The sequence below is a fragment of the Columba livia genome, chromosome Z (genome assembly GCF_036013475.1).
Source record: "Columba livia isolate bColLiv1 breed racing homer chromosome Z, bColLiv1.pat.W.v2, whole genome shotgun sequence".
Lineage (NCBI taxonomy): Eukaryota > Metazoa > Chordata > Aves > Columbiformes > Columbidae > Columba > Columba livia.
Genome location: NC_088642.1, coordinates 83,277,554 through 83,297,335, shown reverse-complemented (window position 1 = coordinate 83,297,335; position 19,782 = coordinate 83,277,554). Strand labels below are relative to the sequence as shown.

Below are 19,782 nucleotides of genomic sequence, written 5' to 3'. Positions count from 1 at the left end.
GATCTGCTGAGACATGCCCATACATTAAAAGATCTGTAGGCTCAAAACAGATAAACAAGTTTTGGGAGTACAAGGGCCAGAATTTAGGAGAACTCTGTGACAGATTTTTGGGCTTTAAGTGGTGTGGCCTGAACTGAGTGGCAGCGATAAGCAACAGCTCCAAGAATCTTTAATCTTTATAACCAGACTGTGAATGTTGTTCTGGTGAAGGACAGCACAGAAAGCATAATTTTCCATTTGTGTACAGGAGAGTATGAGTATCTTATATGAATATATAGCCAAGATTCCCACTTTAACGTAACAGCTAGAAAAATTTTGGAAAGGTAGGAATAGTAGTAGATACTAAAAGCTCCATTGATTGAAACACAATACAGTTCAAATCGATTTGGCCTTCTAAGGCAGGTTATAATGGTTCTGATAATTTGCATTCTGCAAGACTGGAGTGGAACTGTTTGTTTAGATACTACGATTTTAGTTCAAATTTTTCAGGATAGTTCAGTGTCCAGTTAGGAGAAGGCAGCAAGACTTTACATGAAGACTATGTACACCTATGTCAAGAGAAAATGATGACCAAAACCAGGATACCCATACAGGTGTAACAGCTGTGTTACAGTTTTCCCTCTATTTCCTATTTGTGGGGGGGAAAAAAGGCTTTGGAGGGAATTAAATTTGAAATTTAAATTAAAAACATTCAGTAGTTTTCTTGAGATTACTTTTTTTGGTGTTTTGAGTTCTTCATCCCCTAGTTGCGAGAAGAACAGACACCTCCACTGACATTCCATGTTAAATGGTAATGGTTCATTTGAGTTGTGACATTTCTTTTTATCTTCTATGTTTAATGAAGAAGAACCAACAGTGATTCATGAGACTAAGTGGAATTTTCCCCCACGCCTCAAATAAATTCCATTAAGTCTAAGGATTTGGAACAGGACACTGAAATGTTTAATTTGAAGACTGTATGGGTCAAAGACTTCAGCATAGCTTTTGGACTTATGGCTGAAGTGTCTTTAGCAAACAAGATCAAGTTCGTGGAGCGAAAAATTTCATTTGCGAATCGGCGTGAGCTGTCTTGAATTGCCTCTCCAAATTTATGGCTTATTATGAGATGCTTAAAGCTCTTCTACACTGACAAGAGAGCTACAAAGTTTTGTTTTGTTCTGTTTTTATTTCTTCACACTGCGTAGTCTTGCTTTTGCATCAACACCTATTGAGATTGATCTAGAGGGATTTTAATAGGAAATCCTGTTCCATCTGGTCTTTTCCTGGGACAGAGAGACAAGCACACAATAAAACAGAGTTCCCTGCATATGTACAAGCAGCATAAGACCACTTGGCTGCAACGTAAGCTAAAACAGAACTTGAATGTAAACCAAGGATTTAAGTTAGGTTAAAAGACTTTGAGAGGAATGTCAAATACTCACCATCACATGAAATGGCAATGTAGTCTGACAAATCATCAGCTATTTGATGAAACATATTTCTGTCCATAAGGAAGCTTGAGATGATCCAATATTCCACCACAGTTCCAAGAATTGCATTTAACAGACCAGCTATTTCACGTCTGAAAGCCTACACAAAAAAGAAAAGTACCTATAGATCTGTACCGTATAACAAATTCACACTGATAATGTACCAGTAGTAACACTAGAGAACTTCTTTAGATGAAAACCCACTCTGTTGCCACATCACTTCTTCATTGGCTTTTCTGCTCAAAAGGAAACCGTTGCAGCAAGGTAGTCTTGTGTTTCATTTGACAATTATAGAGATCTTGTTCTCCCTGCTCTATTAGTATTCTCTTTCCCTAAAGATTTCATCACAAAACTAAATCTCCTTTTGTGACTAACCCTACATGTCCGTGACAAAAGGGGAAAGGATACAAGGTGTTACCTGCGCACAAAAAACATCGGCAGCCAGGTTGTGGGATCAGGAAACTTTCTTCTGCCACCAAAAAATTCCAAAGAGACTACCAGCTGCAAATTTAGAATTTTATACTTACGGGTATTAGCCTTATATTTTTGTCCCCAAACCTACACAAAATAGTCATATTTAGATAAAAAAGCAAAACCTATCTTCTTCAGGAGGCATCAAGACAATATACAACACTTTAACATGCTATTCAGGAAATACCATGAGACAGACAAACGTTTTTTCATCCGTTTTTTCATTCACTTCATCAGTTTTGGTTGAGTAAAGCACTGCTGCTAGTGTCTGAGTTAGTCTGTGCCAAACAAAGTCAGATCTGTCTACTTAAAACACCTTTCTGTGCCATGGAGAAATATTTTATGTAATGATTCTGAAAGAAGTTATTCCTTTGACCACTACAACCACAGAAAATTCAGCATTTCTATGTCAGCTTTGAAAGTGCAAATTGGAAGAATACATGTACCACCACAGGAACACACGACATTCATTTGCCCAATGACCCAAGCATCACTGTTACACCAGAGCACCAGGTGATACTGAAAGAGAATGAGTCCTTCAAAACGGACAATTTTGGGTAAGAGGGAAATTGAACTGAATACTCATTTGTCAGCTTGAGATTTTGAAGATTTACCCAAAGGAAGCAAAACTTTTCTGTCTTTTGTTGTGCTATCACACCACAGTCAATGGTTTGTCCAATACTCCTTTGAGAACAAGATACATTCAAGGTTGGTTTAAAATAACTTAATAGGATTCCGTCAGGAGCTGGAAAGCACCAAAGACTGAAACAGTTTGAGCTTCATCAATAAATCAAACAGACATACATAAGAGCAACAGAGACTGTGGCACAGATTAGACTTATTATAAAAAGATTTCAAAGTAAGTTGTCGAAAACCTACATAAATACTGTCCCTACAGTTAACCAACTTGTCATTCAGGAGAAAAGGAATAAACTCAACTACAAATAAATACTGTGTTGGGAGGCTGTAGAGTCTCCATCACTGAAGGGTTTATGAACCAGCAAGGGAAAATCTGTTAGGAACGTGATATCCGAGATCACTTCCATCCTCGCTTCCTCTTACTCTGCTGACCTCTACCTGCTCTGGTTTGCCTCATAATCCTTCATCGTAGATGAACTGTGGGATCTCATAATAAAAAAAAACCAACTTGAAATCGTTTCTATGACATGTCAATTAAAATTAAAATATTTTAAAAACTGCGCTACTCCCTACCTTTTGAAGATTCAGGAGCAGAAACTGAGGAACTAATTTAAAACATCTGAAATGCATTTAAATTTCCCTTAAGTATGCATAGCTCTTTTATCATTGGGCCCCAAAGCCAAATACTGGGTGAATAACTTAATTCTATCTATAGTTCTTTGCAGGAGATAAGTTACACAAATGCAGCAAATAAGCATAACTTTAATGGAGGTAAATGACAGGATCAAGGACATATAAATGTAATCTGGGGTAGATGGAGGTGTAAAGCACAAGTATTTACATTCTTTTTCTCGTTTCTAAATCATAAGCTTGTATTACTTCATCTATGAAGGAATTTTCAAAGGAAAGGGGTGGGGAGTGGAAGCTGACCTTGAGGCAGCAGATTGAAATAACGACTCTTAATAAGTATTAATAATGTTTTGCAGTCAGATCTTAAATATGCCTGATACAGTAGTTGCAACTACATTTGCTCAGCTGAGTATCTCTGCACACTGACAAAACAAACCAGATACTGCCAACTGGTGTAGGCTTGGTTGGCATTTTGGTAAAACAACGGTAGTACAAACCAAGAGCTTCTCCTTAACATTCTGAAATAAATAGTTCAATGCTACAGATGAGGGGGAAATGCTCCAATTTACTGAAAATATCATCTGTTCTAAAAATATTTAAATATTAACACCTTAAAAATATTTTCATTTTCAACCACAAAACAATACAAGCATAGTAATGAAAACACACGCAATATTAAAAAATAAAAAAGCAGCATTACCATGGAAAATGGGAATTGCTACTGTGAACAACAAAACATCACTGTGCACATAAACAGCTTCTGCTATCAAACTCAAGAGGCTAAATCTTCAAATGAAAGGTCTCTTTCACTGCTTTATACAGCTCTACTGCTGATTTAAAGCTGAAGTTTTTCTGAAGTTTAGAAGATATTTTCCTTTACCAAACTAACATAAAGTGAAAAATATCAACAAATTAAAAATAATAAAAGTTTAAGCAACAATATATTCAGAATGTAAGAATAAAATCTTACAAAACTAAGTGATCTCTGTAAATTAATCAGTGAAGAAATTAATACACAGGAGCCACCTGTTTTTTTTGTAGACATATAAAAGCAATATTCAGAACACTGTAAGGAAACTTCTATTCCTGGATATGAAATAACAAGTTACCCATATAAATTACACGAATTGTTATTTTATTAACAAATGCAATTTTGGATTACGTAAAACCACACTGAAATGAGAGGGTTTTGTTTACATTGCCATCTAGATAGTGGTGTGACTACCCATTATGCGTACACGAGCCTTCAATTAACAAAAATTGAGAAGACTCAGAAACCACTGATTTTGGTTCTGTTATTAACTACTTAAATCTTTAATCCAACTCCAACCTGATTTAATAGTTTATTTCTTTAAAAATTTGTAAACAAGAACGTGAGATTTGGAGGTGTGTTATAAACCTCCTTCCCATAAATAATGTATTTTTAAAATTAAAAATAATGTACTACTACGAAATGTACTATTTCAAATCGTGCTGAAACGATTCTTAATAGAACTGCAGTATTCTTCTTCCTTATAAACCCAAGTGTACTGCGTCTGCCTGGGATGGAGTTACCTTTCTTCATAGCAGCCGGTGTTCTGTTTTTGAATTTGTGCCTGAAACAGTGTTGATAACACAACTACTTTAATTTTCTATTTATTTATTTTAATATTTTTTAGCTAATGTTGAGCAGCGCTTGGCTCAGTGCCAATATCTGGGGGTGTGTAAGGATCTGGGGGGCACGCAGGTGGTGCAGAATGACCAGAGGGGCACTCCAAACCACATCCGTGTTGTGCTCATCAATAAAATCTGGGGAAAGGAGAAGGAATGGGGAGATGTTTGGGGTTATGACATTGCATTACCACCTAACAGTGACACCATTCTCCAGAAAGGGGCTGGACACCCGCCTGCCCGTGGGAAGGACAGAATGAATCCCTTGGTTTGCTTTGCTTGCACATAGAGCTTTGCTTCCCTTAGTGAACTCTATCTCAACCCATGTGTTTTCTAGTTTTTGCCCTTCCCATTGTCTCCCCCATCGCACTGTGGGGCAAGTGAGCAAGTGGCTGCGTGGGACTCACCTGCCACCATGGCCCAACCGACTCACCGCACACAGCAAACTAAGTAAGATCCAATTAAACCTTTTATTTTTTTCCAAAAAACTCTCTTCCTTGTTCTTACTGTGAGAATCAAAGCTTTCTCACCAAGAAAAGCACTAATGTGGGAAGAGGCTGTTGACCGTGTTGGCATCCAAAGGCCACATCCGTACAACTGATGTTCGCCAGCTTAGCAAACGCAATTCCTACATCAGTGTTCCATTTAATGCTCTGCCAAGCCAAGTAGAGCACTACAGTGGCAGAAATTTCACAGTGTGTTTTAGTACACATAAGAGTTCTTATAGGAAAGCTTTAAAGTCATAGGAAAATTCATTTCAACTTCTTTACCTTGGATTATAGAGTTATTTTTGAGTTGTTATTTAGAGATCTTTTTCATAGGGTGTAAATGTTTTTAGGGTTATGCCTAAAACACACTTCCAAAAAAGCTGTTGGAAGCGACAGATAGACCAGAAAGACATGTAGTTCTACAAATTTACACCACACAAATGTATAGCAGGTAACAATACCTGATAGATGAAAGAAAACAATTAGAAATATGCAAGATGATGAAACTAAAAAATACATCAAATGCTTTTTTTTCAGTCCTTCGTTGGGAGTTTTAAAGAAACTCAAACAGCAGTATAATGGATGAAAAGCATTTCTGATACCATTTGCGACACCGTGAAAAGCTATGCAACAGCTCAGCGCTACTCCAAGTGTTATAAGCAACACATACATTCCTTTGTAAACTCTGAAACTGAATTAACAACTTTGATTCAAGGAGCCTTGAATGGGACTTTCTGCATCAAACCTATTTAAATAATAAATAATACATTTTATTTATATTAAGATGATATTCAATACCGATTTGAAGATCCCAAGTGATGGAAAAACTTTATGTTCCTTGGCAGTGCACGTTTAACTACAAGGGTCGTGTATCAGTTTTATTCCACCAAGTTGTCCCAGTAGATTAATACAGTGATGAATAAAGGCATTCAATTTCCTGCCACTAATTTTATTCTTATGCTTTTAAGATAAAGTAAATTCTACCTAACACAACAAAGGAAATGCACTCATATATGTAACTTAGGTCTTTACCACACTTCATTGTTTTTTATAATGTAGGTTATAGCAGGCCTGAAAAACGGAATACCTTCAGAGTATGTAAGACAAGGAAACCAGTAACTCATAATTTCAGCATGGATTTTCTCACTTTGAATGCTGTAGCTATTTCTGGATTGCTCTTTTTACATGCACACAAATACACACATATATGTTTACACACACACATATATATAAACATAATTTTGCAACAAATCAGCACTAGAAGAGAGGAAAAATACACGGATATTTTCCTGCTAGTGCTGATCTGTTGGAATCTCTCTGAATCACAAAAAGTATAATCTGATTCTAAAAAGCTAACAAAAAAAATGTGCCCACTTTGACCACTTAAAAAGAATGTTAGACATGCTCAAAAAAAAAGAAAGAAAAAAATCTGGTTTTATTTACAGATATTTTCACCGGAGAACTAAATAGAAGTTTGGTATATCACAGCTGGCACGTTTGTTTCTTCCCATGAGCTAACACGCTTGTATAAGATGGAAAACACGGTCACTTCTCTGCACGCTACTAGAGAAAACCTAATTCTATGCCCATGCAGATATTAAGAATATCCATAGTCATTCCTTTCATTTAAGGTTTCTGAATGGCCAAATGTGCTTCTTCCTAATGCGTTGCCTCTTAAGCAAACAGCTTTCAAGAACCAAAACCAGTAACAATGACTCACACCATTAAACTGAAGACAGGAAGGAAAAATTTGCACATAATACGCCATACTTAATGACATGGAAATACTGAGGTTTTATTTATGTATCTCTAAAATAATAAAAAAAAGAAGGAGAAAACACGGATCTGCCTGCATAGCTGGGGAGGATCTGCTCCTCTGGCTTTGTGAATGACCTTTTCAACTGTGTCATGGAATTTTAAATGGAGTCTCTGAATATATGGAAAAATCAGCATATCAAGTTTTAGTATAACAAAAGTGAGAGTGCAGAAAGGGATAATGACAAGTTTTGAATGTAAAAATATGGTATTTTGTTTTAGAGTTTATTTTTCCCAAAAAATGCAAAAGGGAAAAAAAAAAGCCACATATAAATAGGAAGTTAAAGAATAGGGCTGTAAGAAATAACATACAACACTGCAGATATTGTGAGGCAACAAGCTGCTTTTTAAGGCTAGAATTCATATCTGCAGGGATATTGTACATTACAATGCATAGATCAAAGTGGGAAAGCAATAGGCATCTGGGTTTTGTGCTGAAAGTACAATTCTTACATATATGTATATAAAGAAAATAGAATCTAAACAAGAGGTAGGTCTCTGTTTTATGTTGTACTTTATTCTCTCTTTTATTTTTCATATACGTACCACAGTCTGCCTGACATAAGTAATTATTCTCCTTCTGCAAAGAACAGGTTATGAAAAAGGTTCAGCTTACAGCGCTGGAACTTAAAAAAGGCGGCATAACAGAAAATAAAGAAAACGATGCCTATGCTTAAACTGCAGATTCAACACCAGGAAACATATGAAAGCAGTTTCATTTTCCAAAGAAACAGAATGGCCACTGACACCAACTGAATGCAAGCCTGCTTGGTGCTCAGTACCTTTGAAAAGGTAGGTTGTTTAAATACAAATATGGGTATAGAAGTCTAAATTTAGGCACTTTTTAAATATCTTGACCAAGGATAAAAGGCAGCACTCTATCAGAATGTCTCGCTTTGATAGCCCTCAAAAAAGGTAGGAGGTCTGGTTAGGTAAGATGAGTGAAGCTCTCATTATGTTTAATCTTTCTGCTTTCTTAACATAATGAAGAATTACGAGGTATTATATTGAAAGTGCTTTTTTTCCTCTGGAATACCTGATTTTCTATTGTTGTTCTGTTATTGTATTGAAAAAGTGAATGAAGTACCTATTTATACCGTGCTTTCACAATAATTTAAAAGAGAATGCAGAGACAGCAGTAAGTTTGTATTTTATGTGAGAATCTAGAAGTCAAAGATGCTTTACAAGGCCTCTACCTTCTGAAAAGAAAGAGGAGGTATAGAGGACACTCAGTATCTTTCAGGTCAATGTCCTGCTGGTCAGCAGGTCACAGAACAGCAATTAAGTTGCCTTCAATTCCATTTTTATGAAAAGGCCTAGGGAAGATACCAAACGAAAATAAAGGACTTGGGAAGAAAACTGGGGCATTTATTAAAATAAAATAATGCGTATCTGTTGAAAAACAGCAAAAAACTATTGGTTTTGTTCACTTTCACCTTCCAACATTTCCTGGATACAATGACTGTAAAATAAGATAATAACTTCTTTCATTACACCTTATTGTTTGACAGGATGTGTTAAGCTAGTGTCCCTAATGACTACGGTAATACCTGCTGGTAAGGGCATATGAACATCCGAATGTAGCCAACAAGCTACTCATGACTCGTTTCTTCTCTGCAGATCAATATGAGAATCTTATGGATCAATTCATTTCCTTTAGTAGAGCAAAAACCAGCATGCTTCACAACAAAAGACAGCTATAACAAGCAGCTGTGATACTTACATATAATTCCTCACAAAGGAATGAACAAAGGAATGCCTTTAAAAAAATATATATATATATATGTCGGTCTTCGTTATTTTGAAGTGTAAAATTCATACTCACATCATTTTTTCTGTTCAATTCTCGATGGGAAAATATGACCCAATCTGCTAGAATATTTATCTGTTTGGTAAAAAGCACCGAGGTGTCACTTCCCAGCCAAAAGGTCTTCAGAAGAACTGTCTGTGGCATGACTTGCTGATGCTGTGAATTGGTCCCTTCAACCAAACTGTAAAAATAAGAAAGTAAAAAAACCTAAATCTTTATGCCACTTTGATTACTATAGTTACCAGACAGAAACCTTGTCTTCTGTCAAAACACACAAAGGTTTGGCAATTTTTTAAGTATGGAAAGATCAGACACAATTTCTGGTGAATAATAAGTAAAATAATGATGACTATTAGAGTCACACTGAAGGAATTACAATATTGTGCTAATGCTACATAGAGTAAAGGCTGCCTTTACAATATAAAGGCAGAACAAAACCAAGACAGCTTTTATACTTCATAAACTGAGATAATTGTCTCCATAGCAAAAGAGAAAAGTTAATTGAATTTAAAAAAAAAAAATCAGTATGTTCAAAATGCTGCTAGTTTACCTTAAAGGATACTGAAGCATTGCAAAGCTAAAAAATACAACTTCATTAACAAAATTAAATGCTTACTGAAACTTGTAATATAGTGGAATAATAGGTTGTGAAAAGTTAGAGGCCTTAGAACACCATTAGAAAAAGAAAACAACAATACAAATTACAATAAACTAAGAACTGGGAAATATAAAAGGAAGGCTAAACAACTGCATCTCTGTAGAACAGTATCTTATTAGAGGCAGAGAAAAATCGCAATACAACCTGCTGTAAATACAGAAATGTGAAATGGTAAAAAAGGTAATGAGAAAGTATTATCCAATAAACCCCACCTTTTTGTCAGAAACTCTACTTCAGCTTTTACTAAATCAAAATAAAACTTCAGTAATGTTTTGTGAACTGTCCTCTGTTCATCTTCTCTCCCTGAGACTGTAACTGCATGACAAATGGTTTTGCAATAAAGGCAAGATCTGAAAAATAAACATAAAAAAATCCATCTGTATGACAGAAATCACAGCCTGATCTACTGGCAAAACAGTCAGTTTTGACTTTGGCCATTTTGACAAGGAAGTACCTTGCTCCCCAGCAACACTCATTACTTTAAAGCCTAACTTTCTGGTCTTAAAACTGTATTTTCCAAGTAAAATTAACACGTTTGTGACTGGGGCTTTGTATTGTAGATTAAGATTTTGTATTATAACCCAAACTAAATAATTTACCAGTATTCATTTTTTCTGTCTCTACTTGAGGTACTGCACAGTTACTGAATTTAATAGAACTTATTAAAAATCCTTTAATTACAAGGCAGTCTTGTAATATTTTGTAGACATCATAACATCCTACAAACCTTAGTTCAGATAACAGTTCACCAAAACTATTTTACAGGACTAGAGTTTGTGAACAAATCTAAGGATTGTCTAACATGGAGATAATTTTCAAGTAAAGTACAAACACTTTTTTTTGGTGAGAATTGCGAGTATTAGAAAGAACAGGTACAAACAACCCCACCAGATATACAACTGTTGCAGTATTCACTTTATGACAGTAAGTACTAAGAGATAAAATACTTTATCTAAAAGATAAATTCTCTTCCACTCCACGTGACATGTTCCTAATAAAAACTATTAAGTGTCCAGTGACAGTGATTCAAGTACTATAGACATGCTTACAATCCTACACATTCATATATCTGTGATCATGGTTGTACCAAAGTGTTTAGATGCTAGTTACAGGTAACTTAACAGGTGTAAAAAGACGTAGTTTCTCTCCCAAATGAATGGAAGAATTCATCTCTATTGATGTAAATTACAAAACAATCACTAACTACCCAAACAGAACCTATATACCAAGCCTTGTATTCATAGACGTACAGGATATAACCAGGATATAGATGGATATATACAGGATATAGATGTACAGGATATAAGACTTCCTGAACAAGATATTAAAGTTTATGATTAAAATCAAAATACAACACGAAGCTTCATGCTTGTTAAGATAGGACTGGAATTTACTTTATATGTGTGTGTACGTATATTTTTATATATACACCAACACTGCAACAGTACACAGTTTATTCTAATATGTAAAAAGCGTAGAAAAACAAATCAAATAAATAATTTTTAAAAGAGGGACGAGGACAAGAAAATATACATACTTCTTCCTTTCCAAAAAGACCCTCTGGCTGTGAGCTAACACTTATTGAAACATAAAGTGAAAGGTCCGAATCTCAGTTACAATTGAAGACCTTCAGGTACACTTTACTTGTTCTGGTGAGAACGTGACTTTGACGCAATTGAATTCCAATCCCCCTCCCCTGTCCCTGAGTATGAAGATAACAACTATTGCATTCAAAATGTCATTAAATCTTCGTACCTTACAAGCATGTCTATCAAGGACCATGTGCCTGCCTTACAGACAGGACACTGAAGAAGATCCAAATAATAATTTAACATAGATGGGGACTTCCAGGGAGGATCATGTTGGAGAACGAGGTACAAAATGTCATGAATTTTAGCATAAAATACTGCATCAGGATTTCCCTGTAACAAAATGAGAAAATAATAATGGCTACATGCTGGCCAGAGATCCATAAGCACTAGGAGGTCACAGATTTTTTTATCCCTTACAATCTCAAATTACCAAATTTAATTGGTGAAGTAACATACAATTTAATGCATAAATACAAGCAGCAAAACTGAGATCTTACAAAAAAAAAAAAGAAGGAAACAAGGAGAGCTTGCTCTAGTGTGATATTCCAGCTGAACGTATCACTGCATAGAACAAACCTTCTCAGTTGACCTCTTCATCTGTGGCCTACCAGATTAAAAAAAGTCACACAAGTGCTGTTTCTAAAAGGAATAAAAAAAAACCTCACTAATTTTTCCACAATATTTAGAACACTATGTTCATATGGCTAGTAAATAAATAATTTTAGAAATTCCTTAGGTATTAAATTCTTTCCTTTTTAACACAAACACGTTGATGGATACAAAGTGAAAGGTGAATACATCACTAAAAAACCCCACTAAGTACAATTCCAGAAGCAAAGATCATAATACTCCCGTTCCCTGATTTAATATTTATAATACTTTAGTCTTCATCTCTCACCAATAGGAGATATTCCAGAAGAGAGTGAAGAAGTTGCACAGGAGGGGTCGAGTACTGCTGTCCAGCAGCAAGTTCTGTGATTACATCAGCAAATAAATACTCTTCCACAAATCCTTCAAGCATATGCCATGCGCGTCTGGACAGGTAAGTATTTTTAACCTAGGAATGAAATATATTTATAAATAAATGAATAGCTTAATTAAAAACAAACAAACAAACAAAACCTTACTACAGCTACCAGAAAATCTCTAAGTAAAATGTTGCCGATATAGTAAAACAGGGAGAAGATTACTAACTACATTACAAACTACACAAGAAATGTTACTTATTGCCTGACCCAAGCTGCTGTTGTCTAGAAAGGGCTTTACTCTTACTAAACAGGGCTTTCATTGAAAAGACAGTAGGTTTAGAATGTGCTTCTCTTCTTAGAAGAGATGCATACACCTACCCTTCAAAAAACAAATTACAATTCACAGAGTCAATAACTTGTCTATAATTTATTCTGGAAAGGCACACAAAGGATTGCTAATATTTCCAGAAGTGCAGAGTACATCCCACAGCACGTGACTGAAGCAGTAATGTAATTAGTACCACCAAACAGCTAAAAATAAAATATTGAGGAAAATGTAAAATCATTAAATACACCATTTATGAGCACACATTATAAAACCATAAACCATGTAACTGTTTTATCTCCCTGGTTCTCCTATTCCCACATAGCATGTCAGGGACGCGGCTAATGCTACAGATAGCACAGGTATTGATCCCAGTGGATTTTAAAGCTCTGAAGATCATCTTAATTGCACGGGGCTTCCTTCTTATTCTCTGCCACTCGTGACAGCAAAACGCTTAACTTCTCAGGCTTTCAGAGGACCCAGAAGGATCTAATGGCTTCCATGAAACGCTGTATCTGCCGTGCAATTTCCCTGTTATTGTCTGTACTCTCAGCTCTCCGAATCTTTACTTCCACCACCAAAGGACATGAAAGAAGAGCTATTGAAGATCTCGGCTGTGCTGCTATTTACGTCTTTCCTCCAGCCCAGGTTCAAGGCAAAGCTAAGAAGCGCAAACCAGTTGCAAACACGATGCTAATTGAAGCACGACTTCTCTCTGCCTGGTAACTTCTGTTTTGAAATCCAGCTATTTCATTTGATGACACAGCCCGAGGCTCTGGTAAATTCAAAGAAACTGGGATAGGGAGTCACAACTGAGAGAAGCAGAGTCAGGATGATCACTGATTGGACTGCTGGGAATTGAACTTTTACATAAATTTATTATTACTTCAGTCTCTAACAACCTGTAGACTTTACGGTATCTGCCAAAAATACCTGCCTCCTAATGTACATTAGATAAAGCCACTCGAGACATCCTACCAATTGTTTTAAGGTTAGTTTAAAATTTAAATTAATACACACTATGAGTCCAACTGTGGTTTAGAGGTTGGCAGAGAACACTGCTATTAGCAAGATAGTTTCCAAAAATGTTTCAGTAACAAATTAAATCGTTATAAGCTCAGGTCAAACTTCAAAAAACTTCTGAAAGAAGCGATAGTCATCCTTAAATCACAGATAAAGACTCAAGGAATGAGCTTCACCTTAGCATCAGATCTTTAGTTTCTCCGCAAATGTTTCATTTCTCAGATTCCTAATGTCTCCTGTTGTTATATTAACAATAAATAAAAATGTTCATTCAGACATTTTTTTTTTTTTAATCAAGTCTTGGGGCATCTGGCACTTGCAATTCACCTTTATTTCAATTTTCTCATTCATACATTTACTAATAAAACCTTTACGTTATTTCCTTTGGAAATGATGGTTGCATTCAGACTTCTGTAATGTTAATTGTATGCAAACAGCACATCTAGAGAACATCGTAAAGCATTTAATGGCAGTCAAAGAACAACTTCTCTGCCACCTGGATTTAAGATGTGTGAAGATGATTCAGTGTATTGTGCATGTACAAGCACATTACTACTGGCCCTCATCTGGTGACTGCACCAGCATCCGTATTTTTATGCTGTGATTTTAAGTTTTACCTCTTGAAAACTCTGGTACTAGAAGAAATGGTGCCGTGGATGCGTTATTTAGAAAGTCCACTGGAAAAAAAGGGTGTTTTGGGAGAGCATGAGGCATTTTGCATTACGCTCACAATAACAGAGAAGTGAAAAACTGCTTTTCACCATATTTGGAAGGGGTAAGGAAGGATGATAGAAAACTGAGGTGAAGAACAACTTGCGTACCATGAGACAACTTCTGTAGTGTCTCAATATTCAATAAGCTGCATTGTCTCAAATTCTAGCTGATGAGAACTAGCAGTTTCTTGTGAAGCGCTGCTGGTACAACCATAAAAACTTTGAGCAGAAAAAAATGGAAAACGAAGGTACACAGACAATAAGTTGTGTTTTTATACAGCAAAATATGGAAAAGGAGCTGACAAAACAGAAATAAATATTTTAGGGAAGATGACAGACAACAGGACACCTAGCTGAGTTAAGCCTTCCTCGCAGACACAAACTGAGACGACTGAATACAGTATATAGTTCTAATCTGCTGAATTAAGTTTCTAGGTTTCATTTTACTTCACCAGTATTACTGGAAATGTTTATTTGAGGTGTTTTTAAAAGCCATGTTTAAATTGCCTATAGAAGTCCCATATCGGATACAAAGGCCAGCAACGGATATTCCCCAAAGCAATGAAGTTGTAGGTCATGCATGACAAAAGTATTAGAATTATGCTTAAAATTTCTAAACAAAAAATGGTATTATTATTAAAAGTACAGAATAACGATTTCAGCTTACATATATTTTTTCCCATAAACAAAATAACTAAACATTATACTAAATTTCAATGAAATTCAGACAGCATTTTGCCCATCATGGTACTGTTGGACAACAACAAAGGCCTTTCAGTGCTCATGTTTTAAAAACATTTTTCTCCTCTCTTCTTTGTTGTGTTAATTGAAACAAATCAGATGAAAAGAGATTTCTGTGCAGCCTGAGAGCCCATTTTGACAGACTGGGACGTCATTTATACATCAAGTAACTATTTATGTAGCACAGCTCATGGAGACACTAAATCTTCAGCTACCACGTAACAGAGGAAGCCAACAGATATTCTTTAAGTGCTTCCCATTTTAACTTTTAAACAACACAAGTTACCATATAAAGTGCAGTAGCTCAGAGCTACTATGTATAATGCTCTTTAAGTATTAAGATGTAATGTTTCAACATTATGTAAAGATTTATTCTTAGTATTATAGATGGAAAAGGGAAAAATTTTAAAGTATTTATTTAAGATATAAAGACTTAACAAAACCTGTTGCTGGCTTGTACCTGATTCATGGCATATAGTTGGCTTAATGGGACTAAAAATGAGAAATTAACTAAATAGTACAAAAAAATAATAAGGTAAAGTAATTATGAAAACAGGACAGGAAAACATAATGTATTCTACTTGCCATCTGTGCTTCACCACACTCTGAAACCTGCAGGATGATGTTTAAAGCTTATGCTGTAAAAACAACTATTCTTTCTACAGAGAGACTACCTTTAGTTAAAGTCTGACCCTGCTAGCAAAAAACACGTGAGCGCTGCAAAAAGCTGCGTTTACGTTCTCCTTATTGCTACTGCAGAAATACAGTGCTTGAATAATTTAAGATGCTCTAAATCATGTTAGGGCATCTTTGCTTTTTCTAAAAATCAACAGGTAAAGTTATCTTAAGCAGCAGGATTAAATAATTTCTTAGCAATAAATGGGACAGTACTGGAAGTGTGGTAAGAATGAACAAAATTCAACAGTATTCCAATTATGCTCTTTAACTCTTCAATAATTTTATTAGAGTTTTGGACAACATGTTGGGGTTTTTTTTTTTGATAGCTAATTTCCCACTGGAAGTAAGTTTGTCTAACTTCATCATAAAATTCCAGATATGCAATATGTCCTGTTTGTGAGAAACCTTACCTCTGGATTGCATTTATTCAGCTGGTCTTTTTGAGAGAACGTGTGCTTCACAACCTGTAAAATAGGATAAAGTCAACCTGCACACTGGATACCAAAAAGCATATTCAATAAATACCGCATAAAAACCCCCAAATGGTAATTTTCATGAAACACAGTTCATGAAAAACATTCAAAAGACTGATCTATTTATATTTATCTTTTTAACGTTTGGATGGCAAAATTGTGAAATAGAGGATTAGTGACCTAGAAGGAAAATAATATGGGCAATTTTTATTTCCATTTTTCCTGTTGTTCGCTGCTTCTTGTACGTGTGGTTGCTAAGTAAAGAAAGTTTTACTACAGTTGGTCCACTTAAACACATTAAAAACATTGCTTTTGGTATTTCTGTTTGCAAAATACAAACTTTGGGTTCCTCTTGCAAGTTACCTATAATGTGTCAGTGGGTGCAAAAACGTATTACTATTATTACTGTAATTAGTTATGGCCTAGAGTTATAACACTGTTAATATGTGTCTTTTAGGGCAGATTGTCTTTAGGATTATGATTACTCCATATGCACATAACTACATAATAGTTTGAAGGAAAGATAATCTGATAGGAAGTACGCTTGTTGCGTGCTGTATACACAAGAAGTCAAAGACATTCATTTTTTAAAGGTCTGGAGCTTATAGTCTTGATAAAACGTCTCTAATAAAAGATGCGGCATTTGGAGGTGTATAGATTTAAGCAGTGTGAGTTTTCTGTTTGTTAATCTCGTGTTTAAACAGTAAGGATTTATCATTTCTAACTTTTTTTTGCTAATGAGGACTTATGTTAGTACACAGAGGACCTGATTTTGCAGTTACAATATCATCCAGTGCTTCATGCATGCAAGCAAGCTCCTACAAAAATACTTACACCCCATTAGTTACATCACTAACTTACAGCAACAATATATCCTAAGCCAAAGTAATTTTTTTTTCTAGATATGAAATAATGTTTTTAATTGCTAATGTAGCACATTCATCAGGATTAGATATGTGACAACATTAAAACAAAGGAGTGTATTTAGCTCTATTTTTCACTTGTAATATGAAACATTTATACGAATCTACAAAATAGTTGCTCTAGGATACGGTTAGTTTAAAAATGTGGTAGTATAAATTCAGCTAGATAAGAGGGAAGTCACAGAATGACTGTAACCCTGTGACATTTTATTGAACAATATCAGCTAGTATTTATCTCATATATCCCACCAAGATTTCAAGTAGTCCACCCTGTCTTCACACACCCATGCCTACTAATTACCACTACTAAATTATATTTTAGCTAATGGTAGATGTAGTAAATATGGGATTATTAAACACTGCAGGTTAAAAGGCATTATTACTATTTCAAAAGATGATAAAATATCAACTTTATTAGCTCAGTACTATAATGAAATATACATTTCATAATATAAATTTTATATTTCATGATAAGAAAGTATTAACTGATTGTTACTTACTGTAGCAAAATACATGTGTTTTATAACAGCACTTTTCACTTCAGCAAGCTGTGCGTCAGACGTGATTGGGTCAGTTTCTTGTGCAGCCAGGAAATGGTTCATTTTGATATCTTCAGTATTCTGCCCTTCAATCTTTGCAGAGAAAAAAAATACCACTTTTTTTTAGTGTGAAAGCTAATGCTCTAAAGAAGCTTTTATGTGCCTAGTCTTTCTATATATCCCATTGTGAACCTTTGTGTGCATATACATGCTTATCTAGCAATTCGAAGGTCTACATTATGTGTCATATAAACAGCTGGTGGTTTGGAAACAAGTCACTGATGTCATAGGAAGCTATAGCACAGGAATTATCAATGTAAGCTTCCCCATAATTATCTTTCCTAATTGACTTTAACTCTGACCCAATCCCTGTGGCTGAAACAAGAGCTGTGTTTCCATAATGGATCCTCCCTCTGGATTTTTCAAAAACTAAAACCAAACCCACATCTTTTCAATTAGTCAAAAATGTAGTAAGGATTTTTTTTTTAAGACATTTTTTCATCAATTTACCTATGACCATGCATTCATTTTATAAAGGTCACTATAGTGAAATCTGAACTAAGCTGGTAATTTAAAAACTAATAGTTCTCTGTTTTTATTAAGTAGTTTATTCTTTAAGTCCACCTATTGCTTGCAGCTATTTCTTCAGCAGAGGGAACGAGGAGGTGCTTCTCAAACTAGTTTTCAAGTCATTCTGAAAGACTCTCAGCAAAGCCACAAGATATTTCTTGTTAATTAAAAATAGCTACAAGAAAAAGATTTTAAAGTTATTTCAGGATATGAGAAAGACACATTTCAGTAAGAGTTTCAGTATATGTTTTTCATCAAAGGTAGAGACCAAGAATAAAACACTACCTTTGTTTTAGGCAAATACACATGTAAGTACAAAAACAGCCTCCTCCTGCAGAATGGTGAAGTAAGAACAGAGATACAGGTAAAATGTTCCTCTTATCCACAGTATTGATGGCCGTGTTTTATTGGGGGCAGGTGTGGAAGGCTTGCAGTAGCTTGCCTTCTAATTCAAACACCTGAATCTGATGGTTGAATCAGGTATGGAAAATATGGAAAATAACATTAGGCAAAAAAACACAGCAGGACATGCAATGATAAGACACAAGCCATGAACAGTGTATACTTTTAAGTTTTCAAGATAAACTTTCAAACACTGCATGTTACAACCTGTTTTCCAATTTTCCCTGAAATGTATAATTCAAACAAAAAGTATTTGGCATGTGCACAACTGTATTTCTAAATAAACACTGAGTTTGTCGCATATTACAGAAGAGAGTTAAGTACTGCATGTTATTTTCAACGTGCTTATAAAAAGACCTACATTCAAAGAATTTACTGTACCACCTTGGCAAAATTTTATGAATTCCAGCATGCAACCAATAAAGCATGTAAAGTCTGTTTAATTTTAAGTATGAAACTAACTCCCTAAAATAATGCATGTGCTTTAATATCTTGAACCAATAAACTTGACATCTTGTAGGATCATTAATGACAATCTCACAGAATATTTTAACACTAGAGTTATGACTTTGAGATTATAAGGATACCGAAATATAAAGATGAAGTAAAGGCTTAGTTCAAAAAAATCACAGCAAGAATATTATGAATGTCAGTGCAGTTCCACTGGAAAAATGAATATAATACTATTTCACTGAATTCAGCATCTGGACATACATGTGGGTGCTTTTTTTTGCTAGAAGTAGCAGCCAAATACCAGGACTACAAATTCACAAAGTTGGAACATTCTAATGAATTATGTGCCAAGTATTTCTGGGAGGGAGAGAAAAGAGCATGTCCATAACATTCTTTGATAAACCCTAATACATTTGGACAAGTGTTGTGATTTGATTGCCTATGTTTTATTCTTTTCCTTTTAAGAGACTAGAAGTCTTGGCAGTTTTCTGAGTTCTTTAGATGCATTTAAATAGAAAGCTAATGCTCTCTTGGCCTCTGAGGTGAGTTACTTTAATGAAATCTAAGAAAAAAGATACGTGCAAGTTAATAGACTGGTTAAGATGGAAACCTGTTATCACACCTGGGAGGAATTCAGGGTGTACAGCGAGAAACACTTTACTCTTACAGAGATCAATAAAAGGTGAAGTAGCCATAAAAACTTGACACTCGTTCCTCTATTAAATGTAAATGTCTATCTTAGCTGAAAGGTG

At 35.2% G+C, this 19,782-nt stretch overlaps 1 protein-coding gene across 4 annotated transcripts in view; it reads right to left on the bottom strand.

Moving 5' to 3' along the window:
• The window catches only part of SLF1 (SMC5-SMC6 complex localization factor 1), a 40,334-nt gene that overhangs the window by 11,844 nt on the left and 8,708 nt on the right, over positions 1 to 19,782 (bottom strand). For all 4 annotated transcript variants that reach the window (XM_065046960.1, XM_065046961.1, XM_065046959.1 and 1 more), the window contains exons 6-12: positions 17,567 to 17,698; positions 16,081 to 16,134; positions 12,121 to 12,279; positions 11,386 to 11,552; positions 9,843 to 9,980; positions 8,988 to 9,153; positions 1,422 to 1,569 (exon numbers count right to left, since the gene is read on the bottom strand). In XM_065046960.1, coding sequence (XP_064903032.1) covers positions 1,422 to 1,569; positions 8,988 to 9,153; positions 9,843 to 9,980; positions 11,386 to 11,552; positions 12,121 to 12,279; positions 16,081 to 16,134; positions 17,567 to 17,698 — 964 coding nt within the window. The remainder of the gene's footprint in view (positions 1 to 1,421; positions 1,570 to 8,987; positions 9,154 to 9,842; positions 9,981 to 11,385; positions 11,553 to 12,120; positions 12,280 to 16,080; positions 16,135 to 17,566; positions 17,699 to 19,782) is intronic.